This window comes from Musa acuminata, chromosome BXJ2-9 (assembly GCF_036884655.1).
Source record: "Musa acuminata AAA Group cultivar baxijiao chromosome BXJ2-9, Cavendish_Baxijiao_AAA, whole genome shotgun sequence".
Taxonomy (NCBI): domain Eukaryota; kingdom Viridiplantae; phylum Streptophyta; class Magnoliopsida; order Zingiberales; family Musaceae; genus Musa; species Musa acuminata.
Window position 1 is genome coordinate 38,739,824 of NC_088346.1, and position 15,113 is coordinate 38,754,936.

Consider the following 15,113-nt stretch of genomic DNA (forward strand, 5'->3'; position numbering starts at 1 on the left):
GTCACATGTTATGATCAAATAGTTCGAGTGCCCTAGATAATTTCTCCATTCTTACCAGATACAAATCAACTGTCCGGCCACATTATAACCATTGCTTTTATTGGCTCAAATAGATGGTGTTTGTTGTCTATTAATAATTTGTCGTGATCATCATAGTCTCAAACAAATTTACCAATAAATTAGCAATTGTTTGTGTCACTAAGACATCTCAATAGATGTCGCAGTTTTTAGTCTCCTCTTTAGACTACCAATGTTGGTTCTTTGCATGAATGCACATATTAGACAGTTAAGTGAAATTCTTGGCTTTTCTAACTTACAAGAGATTATTTTTATATGTATTATTTATTTAGTAATCTACATAAGATATTTGAAGACCATAGTTTTGTAAATCAGGAACTAGAGATGTGCTGAACTTTGTTTCAAAACATTTTAGATGGTTATTATTATTATTATCAAGGATTGCCTTTTCGGGTACCAGACCCATTTCGGCAACCTATCAGATCGATACATGCTGATCTGTACCAAACATGGTATGCCGGTGTGTACTAGTGTTTTGACAAGGAAGAGAAAGAGGGTGAAGAGGAAGGGGTGGTAGAGGAACAAAGATGGTAGGAGGGAGGAAGGAAGAAGAAGAAGCGGTGGAGGAGGAAAAAGGAAGAATAAGAAGAAAGAAGAGGAGGATGAGAAGAAGCAGCAGTTAAGTGGGAGTGGCAAAGCAGAAGTGACAGTGGAAGCGGAAGCAGCAGCTGCATTGTACATGAGAAGAGGGCTTGCGTTCGCGAGCCCTAATTTGTTTTTTTAATTGCTGAGTTGGACAGGGGCTCACCACTTCTTTTGATTATTTTTATTGTTTTAGCTGGGCTGCCCGAAACAGGGGTGGTCTACATATCGGCCCATGCTTGGACCGGTATGTACTGGCCATATCATACTATTTCGGGCAGTACAGCAGTCTATGATTATTGTAGTTTCTTTAGAATTTTTGAATCATTTGCTATTTTACTGACCTATATAAAACTTGCTAAGTTAAATAGTCTTGCTTTGGTGTCTGCATTGGTCATTTAAATTCTCATTATTGCAGGAACATGGAGAAGCTGTTGCCTTTGAGTGTTCTGAGTTTTATAGAGTAGCTTCTGAAGTAGGAAAGATTGAGAATTGGATGTCTGAGTGCCATGTTCTTTTGGACCCAGTAGTTGGTGATCTTGATTCCTTGTCAGCTGGGCTAGTGCAAGTATGTCATGTCATCAATTTTGCATATATTATTGGTTAGGAATTCCTAAAGAAATTTACACAGTTATTATTACCTTCCCAGATCAAAGGTTCACTTGACAAGGCTTTGTGTGTCTATCGTGGTTCCAAAGGACGAAGAGCCAGAGAATTCTCTGTTTGCTGCCCCAATTATGCAGGGAATGAAGAAGTATATACTTGTCTCGTATGTGATGATCGGTAAGGTGCCTGATTAACTTGTCAACTTAGATTACAATTTTGAAGTTTTACGACATAAATTGGTGCTACGAGACTTGCTTATCCGCTAATAGATTTGGCCACTTAGAGTTGGATTAACTTGGCTGATAGTATAAGTGGGCTTTGAATCAATTCTCAGGCCTGAAGATTGCCGGGCTCGATTATGCTCATAATGTAATATATTATACATGCTGTGTAACTTATTTCTACTGATTGGGTTCCATCTTAGTGGATGCCAAATAGAGCTAAGCTAATCTGAAGTCCCAGTCATATAAGAAAAGTTCATGGGACTGATCTTGAAGAGCTTTTAATTTTGAATTAACTAAAGTCATTGGGTGCTTGGGCAAAGTGTGGTGAGATGAGGCTCGAGCACTTGAAAACAGGTTCAGGTGGGCACCTTCAATTGGGCGCAACCTAGGCACACGCTTGATCTCAAACGTCGAGTGCTTCAAGCGGACCTGAACCAAACCTAATTGAGTCAAGCCTGAACCACACCAAATTGGGCTTAGTTTGTTGATTATGGTTTGACTGAACCAATAAAATGTGAGCCTAATTCTTCCTCACACAACACCCACTCACCCATGAAAACTTGTTTCTTTTCCTTAGTAAACCTAATCAGTGGCAGAGTGTCTCTGCCTCTCCAACGATGAATGGTGATAGCGCCTTCCTCTTTAATGGCGAATGACGATTACATCTTCCTCGGCAAACGAATGATGTCGTCTTCCTTCGGCGAGTGACTTCTATGCGTTGAGTGGATCTCTAATGGGCTCTTTTATTGCGGTAAACTCTCTCTCCCCCAAGGACCATCGTATTTGCTGACTAGTGGTATCAGTCAATGGATGGACCTATATGTATTGGTCAGTACCAGCGTTTTGTTCATCAATACATTGGTATGCCAGTACATAGTAATTTTTGGAAAAAGGCTGAAAATAGGCCAGAAATTTTAAAAAAATCCCTTAGACTTTTTGTCCTAATTTAATGGTAATTTTATTATATTTAATTAAGAATAGAGTATATATGAGGCATAAATAAATGCATAAGGCTGTGATTAACCTTAAATACCCCTAATCTGGCTGTAAATGTAAGATAATATACTTAATTGGGTCTAGAAAAGGAGAATAATGTTATTTATATTTAATCATTGTAAATTTGCATAAATAAAACATAGAAAGAAGCTAAATATCTTTAAATTGGAGATTAATTTCAATAAATCTTGACTTCTAATCCATTTTTCATCCAAATCAATAGTTTAATTATCACTAATCATCGACTACGAACTTTAATCATATGTAAGAGTGTGAGAATAAAAGAGTGAATGAGAGTGAGTGAGAGTTGACTGAAAGAGGGGGAGAAGGGGATTGAAAGCCCTAAAAGAGGCCCAAGTGGTCAATTTGATGGTTGGGGTTAAACTTGACACAATTTGGGACCCATATCGGTTTGATATTCTGACAGATACTGACCTGTATTGATTGGAAATTCTTGTATCAGTCGATATAGCTACATCACCCGTGTTGACTGATACCTGACCTTTTCCTACGTACCACTCGAAACGGGCTGATCTGTGTACCTGTCAGTTGACCAGTACATATCGCTCGTTTCGTGCCATTTTGAGCATATCAAACATTGCCTTCTCTTTTCCCTATCACTATCATCCCTTCTGATCTTCCACTATCTCTCCCTCCCCCTCCCTACTGAGCCTTCCTAGACCTCATCAACCCCCCTGTCCATACTCCTTTTCTCCTTGATAGCTTTCCTCTCTGGACCCATTGGACCCCTCTCCTTCCTCCTTGATAGCTCCCCTCCTTCCTCCCTCCTCCCTTCCCAACCGACATCCACCACACTCTCCTCCTCCGATAGCTTAATGCTCCCCTCCCATCCGAAACTCCATAGACCGTGATAGCCCCCTCTCCTTCCTCCTCCCCAATAGCTCCTTGCTCCTCTCATTTTTATTTTAATGATCATATTTCTCAATAATTATATATATTTTATATTTTGATATTCGTGAGTGCCTCACTTCACTCAGGCAGCCATTTTGGCACCTTGCCACCTTTTAGCGCCTAGCACCTTTGACACCACTGGCTTGAGGCTTAAATTGAATATCACTTTTGTCTTTAGTCAATTTGAGTGAATTGAAGTATATTCCTTATTAATCTGCTTGATTTGGACTTGCCCTTGGAATTGCACATTTTAGGCTGCTAATTGGCCGTAGCAATAGACTTTTGTTCAGGTTGTGGCACCATCTCTTTGCCAGTTGTTGTGGTCTCATCATCTGAGTCCCTTTGTATTTGTTTGGTTGTGATCACTTTTTTAAAGGAGTTCTGCTTCTATGTACTAATTCTCCCACTTCTGGATATATGCCTGCTAATTCTATGTCTACCTTGCCACCTTTTAGCGCCTAGCACCTTTGACACCACTGGCTTGAGGCTTAAATTGAATATCACTTTTGTATTTAGTCAATTTGAGTGAATTGAAGTATATTCCTTATTAATCTGCTTGATTTGGACTTGCCCTTGGAATTGCACATTTTAGGCTGCTAATTGGCCGTAGCAATAGACTTTTGTTCAGGTTGTGGCACCATCTCTTGGCCAGTTGTTGTGGTCTCATCAGCTGAGTCCCTTTGTATTTGTTTGGTTGTGATCACTTTTTTAAAGGAGTTCTGCCTCTATGTACTAATTCTCCCACTTCTGGTTATATGCCTGCTAATTCCATGTCTACCTTGCCACCTGTTAGCGTCTAGCACCTTTGACACGGTTAAATTGAACATCACTTTTGCCTTGAATCAATTTGAGTGATTTGAAGTATATTCCTTATTAATCTGCTTGATTTGGACTTTCCCTTGGAATTGCACAGTTTAGGCTGCTAATTAGCTGTAGCAATAGACTTTTGTTCAGGTTATGGCACCATCTCTTGGCTAGTTGTTGTGGTCTCATCATCTGAGTCCCTTTGTATTTGTTTGGTTGTGATCACTTTTTTAAAGGAGTGCTGCTTCTATGTACTAGTTCTCCCACTTCTGGATATATGCCTGCTACTGGAAGCATGTGAAGAAGCAATCAACTGAAACATTTTATTTATTATACAAATATCGAAATAAAAAAATCAGGTTGTACATTTTTTAGTAAGTAATTCAGAACTGTAAATTTTTTTGTGAAATGTTGACTCAGGAGGAAATTGGAAGCAGATAGAAGCTAAAAGCTATTTAAGTTAATTTGCATTTGTATAATTGATTCTACTGTTTCAAATGTGCATCTTGACAAGCTAGAATATGCGGAATTGACTATTTGTCAATTAGGGTTGACATGTATGTTTTATTATTCTGAGGAATATCATAATTGAGTTGACAGGTTCCATTACTCATGTGTGGGACCACCACTTGCTAATGCTGGGATGACTAGTGAGTATTCTTGTCCTTTTTGCCTGTGTGTGGAAAGTGGATCTCTACCAAGAAATGGAAACCAAACATTGGTAATCATCTTATAGTCAATTTCCACATTGGATATATTGAGGGAACTTTTCATTCATCTTATGTTGGTATTGCTTGTTACAGATATCTAGAGGAAACCGCCCGGAAATTAAATCATTCTGCGAACTTTTATATGCTGCAAAGGATTTCCATGCAAGGTAAAGAGAATCTAAGATGTTTTATTTTTGAGATGCGTACCTAATTATACAATGTGATATTTCCTTCTAACGAAGTGCAGATATTTAATAAAACAGCCTAGTTAACTTAAATAATTACAAACTAGAACACTGATTTATGGACATAAATGTTCTCATTTCCATTGCCTGAAGATTTTTAGAGTTATGAATTATTTGAAAATTTTATTCAAATTCTTTTGACTTAAGCAGGTTTTTCTTTTTTGATTTTGGTTTCAATGATTGCATAATGTGATTTGCTCGATTCGGAGGCTGTATCATATTGCTATAGCATTTCATGTATTGATTGTCTACCTTTGTATCACTACAACCTCTCTAAGACTAGAAATATTGACTTTCATTTATCTATTCTCATTGTTCTTGTTAGCCTCTGCTTAAGCTGGAATGTGTGGTGAGTGGCCTACAACCTTTTGGTAGGATGACCTTATGTGTACTAGTGGTGATGACAACATTATGGTTCACAAATAACAGTACTATAAATTAAGATAATCTCTCTGTAGGACACTGAAATTTGCTAACCAAGTAAAATCATGATGAATTTGAAATTTGATGTGATATCTCAGAACCTTCAAAATCCTCTTTATGCTATAGAATTTATTTTGAGAAACTAAAATGGCTTGTTATAGTCATTTCTTTGTTTAGTTAATAATTATTCAATAAATGTAAATTTGGAAATTTAATTAATTCAATGATATCTACATTTGCAGGTTAGGTGCTGATTTAAATTCACATCGATTTGTTTTTGTAACACTAATTTTCAATTGACTCAGGGATTATGTGCAAGTAATTAAAATACAAAGCAAAAGTTGGCAGTTGAGAGATAAGACCTACACCGAAGTCATAAGGCTTATCTGCTCTCTTCTCTTTTCACACATCTCGCACACAAAGGCCATTTTCTCTTTTGCTCCATAGCACTTTCCACTCACATGCACACACGACACCTTTCACCTATCAATCCTAGTGCTAATCAATTAAATACATACCATAACTTCTACAATTCCAATTCTTAACACTAATCAATTTTATCTTCATCACTGAAGTGCCAGCGGTTTGGGAGAGCTCAACATGGACACATGGAGTACATTTGACCATAGTTATCACTTTTCAAAAGGTTCAAAACTAGATCAGATTAGCTGGTTCAACAAGAAAAATGTACCAGACTGATAGAACCCTTGCAGATTCTAAACTTGGGGTTGATCTCTTTAGGGGATCGGCCTCCTTGGAACTCTATAGGGGTTCATCCCTCCAAGTTGCTGCTCAAAGGCTGCAGAAAAGATTCATCTGTTGCTTAAGAAAAGTGATGGAATACATTGCTATTTATAGGGCTTCTAAACCCTAACTCCTAATAGGACTCATACTTAAGACTCTTACTTCTAACCAACTCCTAATAGGACTCCTACTCAAGACTCCTATTCCCTTACAACTCCTAATTCTTCTAAAAGAAAAAACCTCCTACATGAATGTCCCTCTCAATTAGGACTCTCCTAGCTAGAGTCCTAACAGAATGTCCCTCTCAATTAGGACTCTCCTAGCTAGAGTCCTAACAGTTTTACATGAATGTCCCTCTCAATTAGGACTCTCCAAGCTAGAGTCCTAACAGACCCGCCCTCTTCAAATCAGCCTTGTCCTCGAGGCTGATGATTCGTGAATTCTGGGAATTTGATCTTCAAGTCATCATAGTTCTCCCAAGTGGCATCTTCTATTGGTAGGTTCGCCCACTGTATTAGCACTTCATTAGCGGGTTGTCGTCGTCGAGTCACGATCCGTCGATTAATAATGGCACATGGCTGGGTCTGGAGTTCTCTTTGGGTAGTCATATTTGGTGGGTGGCTTTGGGCTGTCTCCAAGCACCTATTTAAAACTTCCGTCTGGCTGTTGGTTTGTGGGTGATATGTCGTACTCCTTTTCAATTTAGTACCCTGCATATGGAATAACTTTGTCCAAAATCTGCTCTTGAAGATGCAAGTAGAATTTGTCACAAGCACAATGCGTCCTTTATAGCATAATTCTTTTGAGTCCCGATTGTAATGAGCCACGGAGCTTGGTGCTTCCTCTAATTTTTTTTTTATCTTACTGGTCTCCGAATCTTCCTGCCATTCCATCTTAATATCCTCAAGGAAGTCGTTGGTTGGAAGTAAAACAACCGAAAATTCAGCTTGCTCGGGTAGCTGCGAAAGCGCATCTGCAACAACATTCTCTTTCCACCTTTTGTAAGTTATTTCATAATCAAATCCAAGAAGTTTTGTTACCCATTTTTGCTGCTCAAGGGATAATATCTTTCGCTCCAAAAAGTACTTGAGGCTTTTATGGTCGGTTTTAATTTGAAATCGTCGACCAATCAAGTAGGGTCTCCACCTCGTTGCTGCGCACACAATGGCGAGCATCTCATCATATGTTGACTTATTTTGATGGGAGGGAGATAATGCCTTGCTAGTGTATACGAATGGTCGACCATCTTGCATGAGAATGACTCCAATTCTGACTCCAGATGCGTCAGCCTCAATAACGAAGGGTTGGTTGAAATCTGGTAGTGTTAGCGCCGGCGTCGTCGTTATGGCTACCTTAAGTTTGTCGAAGGCAGTGGAGGCTCTGTCCGACCATTGGAAGACATCTTTTTCCAGTAAGGAAGTAAGTGGTGCACTGATCTTTCCATAGTTTTTCACGAACTTACGGTAGTAGCCTGTTAAACCCAAAAAGCCATGTAGCAATTTTATGTTCCTCGGGGTAGGCCAGTTTTGCATTGCTTCAATTTTGAAGGGGTCCACCATCACACCTTCCTCTGATATGATATGCCCAAGATATTTCACCTTTTGTTGAAGAAAGTAAAAATTCGTAGTGGCCGTTGTGTGTTCGAAAGGCGGTTTTTGATATGACTTCTTCATACACTTGTATTTGATAATACCCGGATCGAAGGTCCGGCTTTGCGAAGATTTGTGCTCCCTTTCATCTAGCAATTCATCTGCTATTGGAATTAGGTATTTGTTCTTGATGGTTATGCCATTGAGAGCTCGATAATCAATGCATATTCGCCATGTTCCGTCCTTCTTGCGTACAAGTAGCACCGGTGAAAAGTAGAGGTTGCAACTTGGCCAAATAACTCTTGTTTCGAGCATCTCTTTTACAATCCTTTCTATTTTATCCTTCTGGAGATGTAGATACTGATATGGCCGAGTATTTGCTGGAGGTTTGCCTGAAAGAATCGTTATATAATGATCATGCCGACTGGTAAGAGATAGGTTGTGCGGTTCGTCAAATATATCTAAAAATTCAGCAAGCAAAGGAAGTAGGTTTGGATCTTCAAATTCTATTGGCTCTCCCTTAGTTTGCTGCTCAAGTTGTACCAAAAGGCCGCTGCATGCTTTATGCAAAACCTTCTTCATTTGTTGTGTGCAAATCGTCGTTATGTCGCCCTCATGTTTCCCGTTCAGTATCACCTGTTTCTCCTTACTATAAAATTTCATAATTAGTTGCATAAAATTCCAAGAAATATCACATAATGTCGTCAACCATTTAATTATGAGCATGGCCTCATGATCATCAAGAGGGAGAAGGAAGAAATCTGCAATTATCTCTTGGTCCTACAGCAATAGTTTCTCTTGCGGGCACCTACGATCACAATTCAAAATCCGTCCGTCGACGACCTTAACGTCAAACCTGCTGCAATTCTCAATAGGTAAGGCCATCTGGATAGTAACCTTACTATTTATAAAGTTATTAGAACTGCCCGTGTCGATGAGAACAGTGATCGGTTGTTGTTTGAGAAGGCCTCCAACTTTCATCGTTTGCGGGTTTGAGTAGTCGGCTAGTGCATGTACCGTAACTTCAGTCGGTTGTGGCTCTTCTTCTTCATCTTCTTCTTCATGTTCAAGGCTCTCTTCTGGATGTTCAATGACCTCTTCTTCTATTGGTTCAATCATAAGAAGTCTCCCTTTACTACAGCGATGCTCACAGCTCCACGGCTCGTCACAATGCCAACATAACCCCTTCGCATATCGCCCCCGAAGCTCTTCTCTTGTTAACCTCTTTGGTGTAGGGACTTGGTCGATTGTAGGGGGGACTGAGGGCTTCAATATTACTGGTTGAGGAGCGACCCTAGTCCTCCGAGCTTCATGGTTCAATTGCTCCTCTTGATGTCATGCGAAAGAGATGGCTGCCATCAACGTATACGGTTGTCGTGCTTTAACTTCTCCTCGGATCTCCGGCTTCAAGCCCTCAATGAAGGTCCTCAATAGCTGTTTTTGAGACCAATCACGAGTTTGATTAGATAACCTTTCAAACCTAGTTTGGTACTCCTGAATGGTGGAGGTTTGTCGGATCTTTGCTAGTTGTCTGTCAATATTCTCGTAATCGGTTGGTCTGAAGCGGATTAGCAGTCATTCTTTGAATTGTCGCCATGAAAGAACTCCATAAGTATATTCAAACCAGTCAAACCACTGTATAGCATCCCCTTCAAGATGTATAGCTGCAATTTTCACCATAGATGCATCCGCGGTTTTGTGGTACTGAAAATATCGCTCCGCGCGCGAGATCCAACCAATCGGGTCTCCTTCTTCCCATCTAGGGAAGTCCACTCTCATGCATGGATAGTTAGGGTCAGTCATAGAGCTTCCCCTCTCTTGGAAGTCATATCTTTGGGTTTGGTGCGATTGGGCATAGCTCTCTCCTTGATGTGATTTCTTCGTGCTTAATGGTCAGCCCAATCTGAGTTCGGTAAAGAGCGTCCGAATCTTATCCTTCATTCGTGCCTCGAAGGCTTCGAATTTAGCATTGATTACCTCCTCAGATGCCATAGTATATGCCACCAAATCTGTGATGTTAAGATCTCTCTTTTGTTGTCGAGTTAAAGACATGTATTGGTTGAGAGAGGTGATGGTCGAAAGGGTTGGTAGATCGGTGGATGTAGGCTACGGTTTAGGCTTGTTTTATAGCTATTTTCGGTGCAGTTTGAGGGTGTGGTTTGGTGGAATTTTAGGGCTATAGATGAAAGTTTTGGATCTGTGGTAGATGGTAGCAAAGGTTTGATAGAAAAAGTGGAAGTTGCAGCAAGTATGTGCTGTCTTGTAAGAGTAGAATTGTCGTCGAAGAAACAACGGTTTCTCGACGTAATTTCCACCAAAAACTTGAGAGAATTAAGGAGGGAATTGATAAAAAAATCACAGTTTATATGACAGCAAGGATATCTAATTTAATCAAGAAAATTTTGGCAGTATAACAGCAAGGAAATTGGTGCAAGTTGCGACTGCAGAATTCTCGTCAAAAAATTTCAGCAGGTTACGACGAAAATTTACAGCAACATAAAATCATTTTTAGAGATGAATTTCTTAAAAGATCAATCTTAGATGGAAGCCAAGATGATTTATGAAGTGTATAAGAAATTTCATTCAAAAAAGATTACAAATAGATGGGTTAAGGCAACAATATGCGGCTGAAATTTTCTGCAGCACAGATTTTTAGGTATAGCAGATTGGACGTAAAAGATCAGTGGTTTATATTGAGAATTTTTTGATGAAACCAAAGGGAAATCCACTGTTAGGAAGTGTCAAAGCTGTCATAAAAATTTCGTAGAGATTTGGATAGAAACAATATAGTATCAAGATCAAACAAACAGTGCTATGCGGCTGAAATTTTACAGTGCAGATTTTCAAGTATAGCAGATTAGACGTAAAAGATCAATGGTTTATATTGAGAATTTTTTGAAAAAACCAAAGGGAAATCTGCTGCTAGGAAGTGTCAAAGATGTCATAACAATTTCATAGAAATTTGGATAGAAAAAGCACAATAGCAAGATTAAACAGATGGTACTATGCGGTTGGAATTCTGCAACGTATCTTTCGTCGTAGAGATGAAAACTTTGTGACGAAAGGTTTATGCAGCAATATAGGAACAGTTTTTTTTTTTTTTTGGATTTTCGAATAAGGATAACTAAATTGCAGCAGCAGTAAGGTAGGAAATCAGAACCTGTTGCAATTCATGGGGAGATCAAAGGATGATCCGCGGTGGTGGAGATGATGGCGGAATTCGACGACGATCTTTTAAGCAATTATGGGAATTGCTTTTGGCGGTTGTGGAGGGCTGATGGATGGCACTGGAAGGGCAGCAAGATGCCAAGAATGCTGCTCTGATACCAGGTGATAGAACCCTTGCAGATTCTAAACTTGGGGTTGATCTCTTTAGGGGATCGGCCTCCTTGGAACTCTATAGGGGTTCCTCCCTCCAAGTTGCTGCTCAAAGGCTGCAGAAAAGATTCATCTATTGCTTAAGAAAAGTGATGGAATGCATAGCTATTTATAGGGCTTCTAAACCCTAACTCATAATAGGACTCTTACTTAAGACTCTTACTTCTAACCAACTCCTAATAGGACTCCTACTCAAGACTCCTATTTCCTTACAACTCCTAATTCTTCTAAAAGAAAAAACCTCCTACATGAATGTCTCTCTCAATTAGGACTCTCCTAGCTAGAGTCCTAACAGAATGTCCCTCTCAATTAGGACTCTCCTAGCTAGAGTCCTAACAGTTTTACATGAATATCCCTCTCAATTAGGACTCTCCAAGCTAGAGTCCTAACACAGACTCACTTACCACTGAAGGTTGAGGGTTCGATACCTCATCCAACATAGTTTTTGAAGGTTCTGACTAGCCTCGCTGGTTAAGACCTTGATAGTTGATTGCAAGGTCCTGAGTTCAAATCTTACCTTCGTCACTTATCCTTTGCTAAAAAAACAAAACCAAAAAAATGTAAAGTGGTTACTTCATCGATCGGATTCTACTGTTGGATTGAAAATGTTCTGGCTGGTTTTCTGCTAGCTGAAAGAATTAGCCAATTCAAATCCAGACTGGGCCACTCTACAATCACTTAAAATGCGAAAAACCTCTCTTGTTCCTGTTTGAAACAGTCATTGACTGGTATTACTTCTGTCCATTTGTGTTTAGTCGCTATCTTATGCCTCAAGACCTTGGAAAAAAATCAAGTCCTTAGTCGCTATCTTAATAGCAGAGGGAAAAAAATCTAAAAGAGCCCTCAAGACCTTGGAATCAAGTCCTTAGTCACTATCTTATGCCTTATTTTCATCAAAATTCTTAATGTTTAACTTTTTTCTATTTTTTGTTTCTTATTTTTTATATATGTTTCTTATTTTTGTAATCTCTTTTTCCCTGGAGACGTGATTCAATTGATTTCTTTTTTCCTGGAGACGTGATCCAATTGATTGACCAATTTGTCCAACTTTTGACCCATTAACCAGACGCTTGGTCAAGTTGCTGCCAAATCCAGATCTGGTAGTTATGCTTTTGATAATAAAAACAACAGTTAAGGTTGTTACCTAAAGTGCTCAATTTTGTAAATAAGTATGTGAATTGAATTTTTGGTATTTCACTAATTTTCTCATGAGGACTTCTTTTTTCAACATAGATTTTTTATGACAGTCAATATGGTTACATGAGATTTATTATTCTTATGCCCTTTGTTTTTTCAATTAAATGACAGTCATAGATTGAAATTGATGATCTTTCTCTCCTGTCATGATATATTGTTGTTCCAAAACTATTGACTTTGCAGCATCAATTTGTATTATGTGCAGCATTGAACTTGCCTGATTGATTAAAATCCTTAAAAAATGTATATTTTTTTTGTCTAAGTTTCTCAATTTCATTTAGTAGTATTATGTTATTGGTCAACTGATTTTTTATTGCAGGTTCAAAGAATTGAATTTGGTAGAAGAAATTGTTAAACAAGCACTGGAGTGCAAGTTTAATTTAACTGAAATAGTGCATCATACTACTTCTTACCATGGCAATGACCTCAGCTCTATCTCAGAGAGTTTTCTGAATGCCTTGAAGGTTCCTTTTCTTTTGTCTTTCTTTATGCAGTTCGACGTTAATTTTAAATAATACAAGTTGCAAATTCCTTCACATTTAGAGAGAAGGAAATAATTGTGCACATTGGTTGGCACTTGGCAGTTGGCACAATATGCCAAAAACACAAAGGCCACCAAGACCTGGAAAAACGAATGGCCTCCGGGTTTTTTTTCCTCTTTTGTGCTCCAAGGAGCATGGTTTAGTATGTAATAACCTTCTTCAGGAATAATACTTTCTATTTTCTGAAAAAAAAAGTAATACAAGTAGCTATACTTTTGTTATGGTGGTTTCATTTACTTAATTTCCATGCATGGTAACTTCTCAGCCATGGTCTCTATCTATCAGGCAATAGCAGTTGCTGGGATATATGATCATGAAGATTGCTGCAACCTTGAGTTGGCATTATCTAAAAATTCATGGAAAGTCAGAGTCAAAAAGCTTTTGAGGGGATCAAAGAAGCCTGTCCTCCAACAAATTCAGCGTCTTATTAAAGAGGTAAAAAGCATTATTTGTTTTGTCATTGCTGGATTTCTTTATCTGATATTTAGTCTTTTGAGTTAGATTTGGGGATTTTATCAAAAATATTTGCATATAAAAATAATAATCCGTAGCTTGAAATGAACATCTGCTCCATGTCCAGATTTTTTTCCACTGATAACCAATTGTAACTTTAATTGTAGTGTCAACTAGTTATTAATCCTTCATATCTAATAGACTTGTAGGTGGTAACTAATATGAATAAAATTTCATCAGAAAAAAAATCCTTCCGGCTTTGTTCTTTCTGAGCAAGAAAGCAAGGTTCATCTCCATGAAATAATGGCTGACTATGCTGCTTGGTTCATACAGTGCCATCAGATTACTGACATTATGTGCCAGGAAACTGAAATCCTTTGAATAAAACCTCTTAGGAACTTTTTCAGCAATGAGAGAAACTCGTGTGAACATCCATGCAGGAACCGTACCATCTATTGTAAGTTGACCATGAAAGGAAAAAAATTTGCAAATTCATGCTCATGTCAAATTTGCAATTTGCTATGTCAAAGGTGCAGCTCATGTGAAATAAAAAAGGGCTACATATTATCTTGACCCATCAAAATCCTTGTACTGATGTCATTGACCAAACCACTCCATGGGTTCAAATATGATATTCTTTGTAATCCAAAGTTATGTGATTTTTATTTTTTCATAAATCCACCCAGCAATATTCTCTTTTAACATACTTTTCAAGCTGGGGAGATATCATAACAAGATTCATATCTCATTGTAGCTATGCTATAGGTGTGATAAGTGATCAATTAACCAATCCCTCTCGGTATATTGAAAGTGAAATTAATACTGTAGAATTATTCTTTGAATCGAGTAATCTTAGCAATGACAGACCATTTCAATGGGAAATGCAACATTGGTTGATTTTGTCAATGGCTAATCTTGAATTGGAATAACCTCTAGGAGCTGATCTCCACTACAGCTAGCTTCAACTACCTAACAATTTTCTTGAAGCTCATGCTTCGCAGTGCTACCTTTTGGTTCTGGCATTTTCCCATCACAAGTAATGACTGATTGTAATATATAGAAGTACACATTAGCTAACTATATATCGATGCTTTTGTCGATTTTCACTTTAGCACGCAGCAGCAGAGAGGGGGTTTGATTAATTAAAGTTTGGATTCACACTCTGTCCATGCTTAGCCCCCTTATTTCTACATTGTCGACAGTTTCCATGACTAACAGACCAATCATCTTTGGCTAAATCCATCAGGACGATGACCTTTGCATAAAGAATATATTCAACTGTCCCTCAAGAGATTGCCAGATACTTGTCTGTTTTATTCTCCTCATGGGTAGTATCAAGAGTTTTAATTTTGGGTACAGGTCCAGATCAAGGCCAGAAGAGGTTTGAGCCATACTGACATATAGTGTGTTGTTACACATACCGTGTTTTGAAAATGCTGAAAAATAAAAAAATCACTGCCTAGTATAAGCCCTGTATCGGGTAGTACAAGTCCTGTGTCCGACGGTATAGGCCCTAGGCTAGATATATTGGGTGGTGTGGGCCCTGTATTAGGTGGTCCAAGCCTTGTGCTATCATCGGGTTTATTTATCCTGGTCCATGTACTGGTAGGCTATTAGACTGGTCAGTACC

At 38.6% G+C, this 15,113-nt stretch overlaps 1 protein-coding gene across 4 annotated transcripts in view; it reads left to right on the top strand.

The window, feature by feature from the left end:
* The window catches only part of LOC135584465 (lysine-specific demethylase JMJ17-like), a 54,374-nt gene that overhangs the window by 34,233 nt on the left and 5,028 nt on the right, over positions 1-15,113 (top strand). For all 4 annotated transcript variants that reach the window (XM_065126340.1, XM_065126342.1, XM_065126339.1 and 1 more), the window contains 6 exons: positions 1,079-1,228; positions 1,310-1,443; positions 4,803-4,923; positions 5,006-5,079; positions 12,808-12,952; positions 13,316-13,465. In XM_065126340.1, coding sequence (XP_064982412.1) covers positions 1,079-1,228; positions 1,310-1,443; positions 4,803-4,923; positions 5,006-5,079; positions 12,808-12,952; positions 13,316-13,465 — 774 coding nt within the window. The remainder of the gene's footprint in view (positions 1-1,078; positions 1,229-1,309; positions 1,444-4,802; positions 4,924-5,005; positions 5,080-12,807; positions 12,953-13,315; positions 13,466-15,113) is intronic.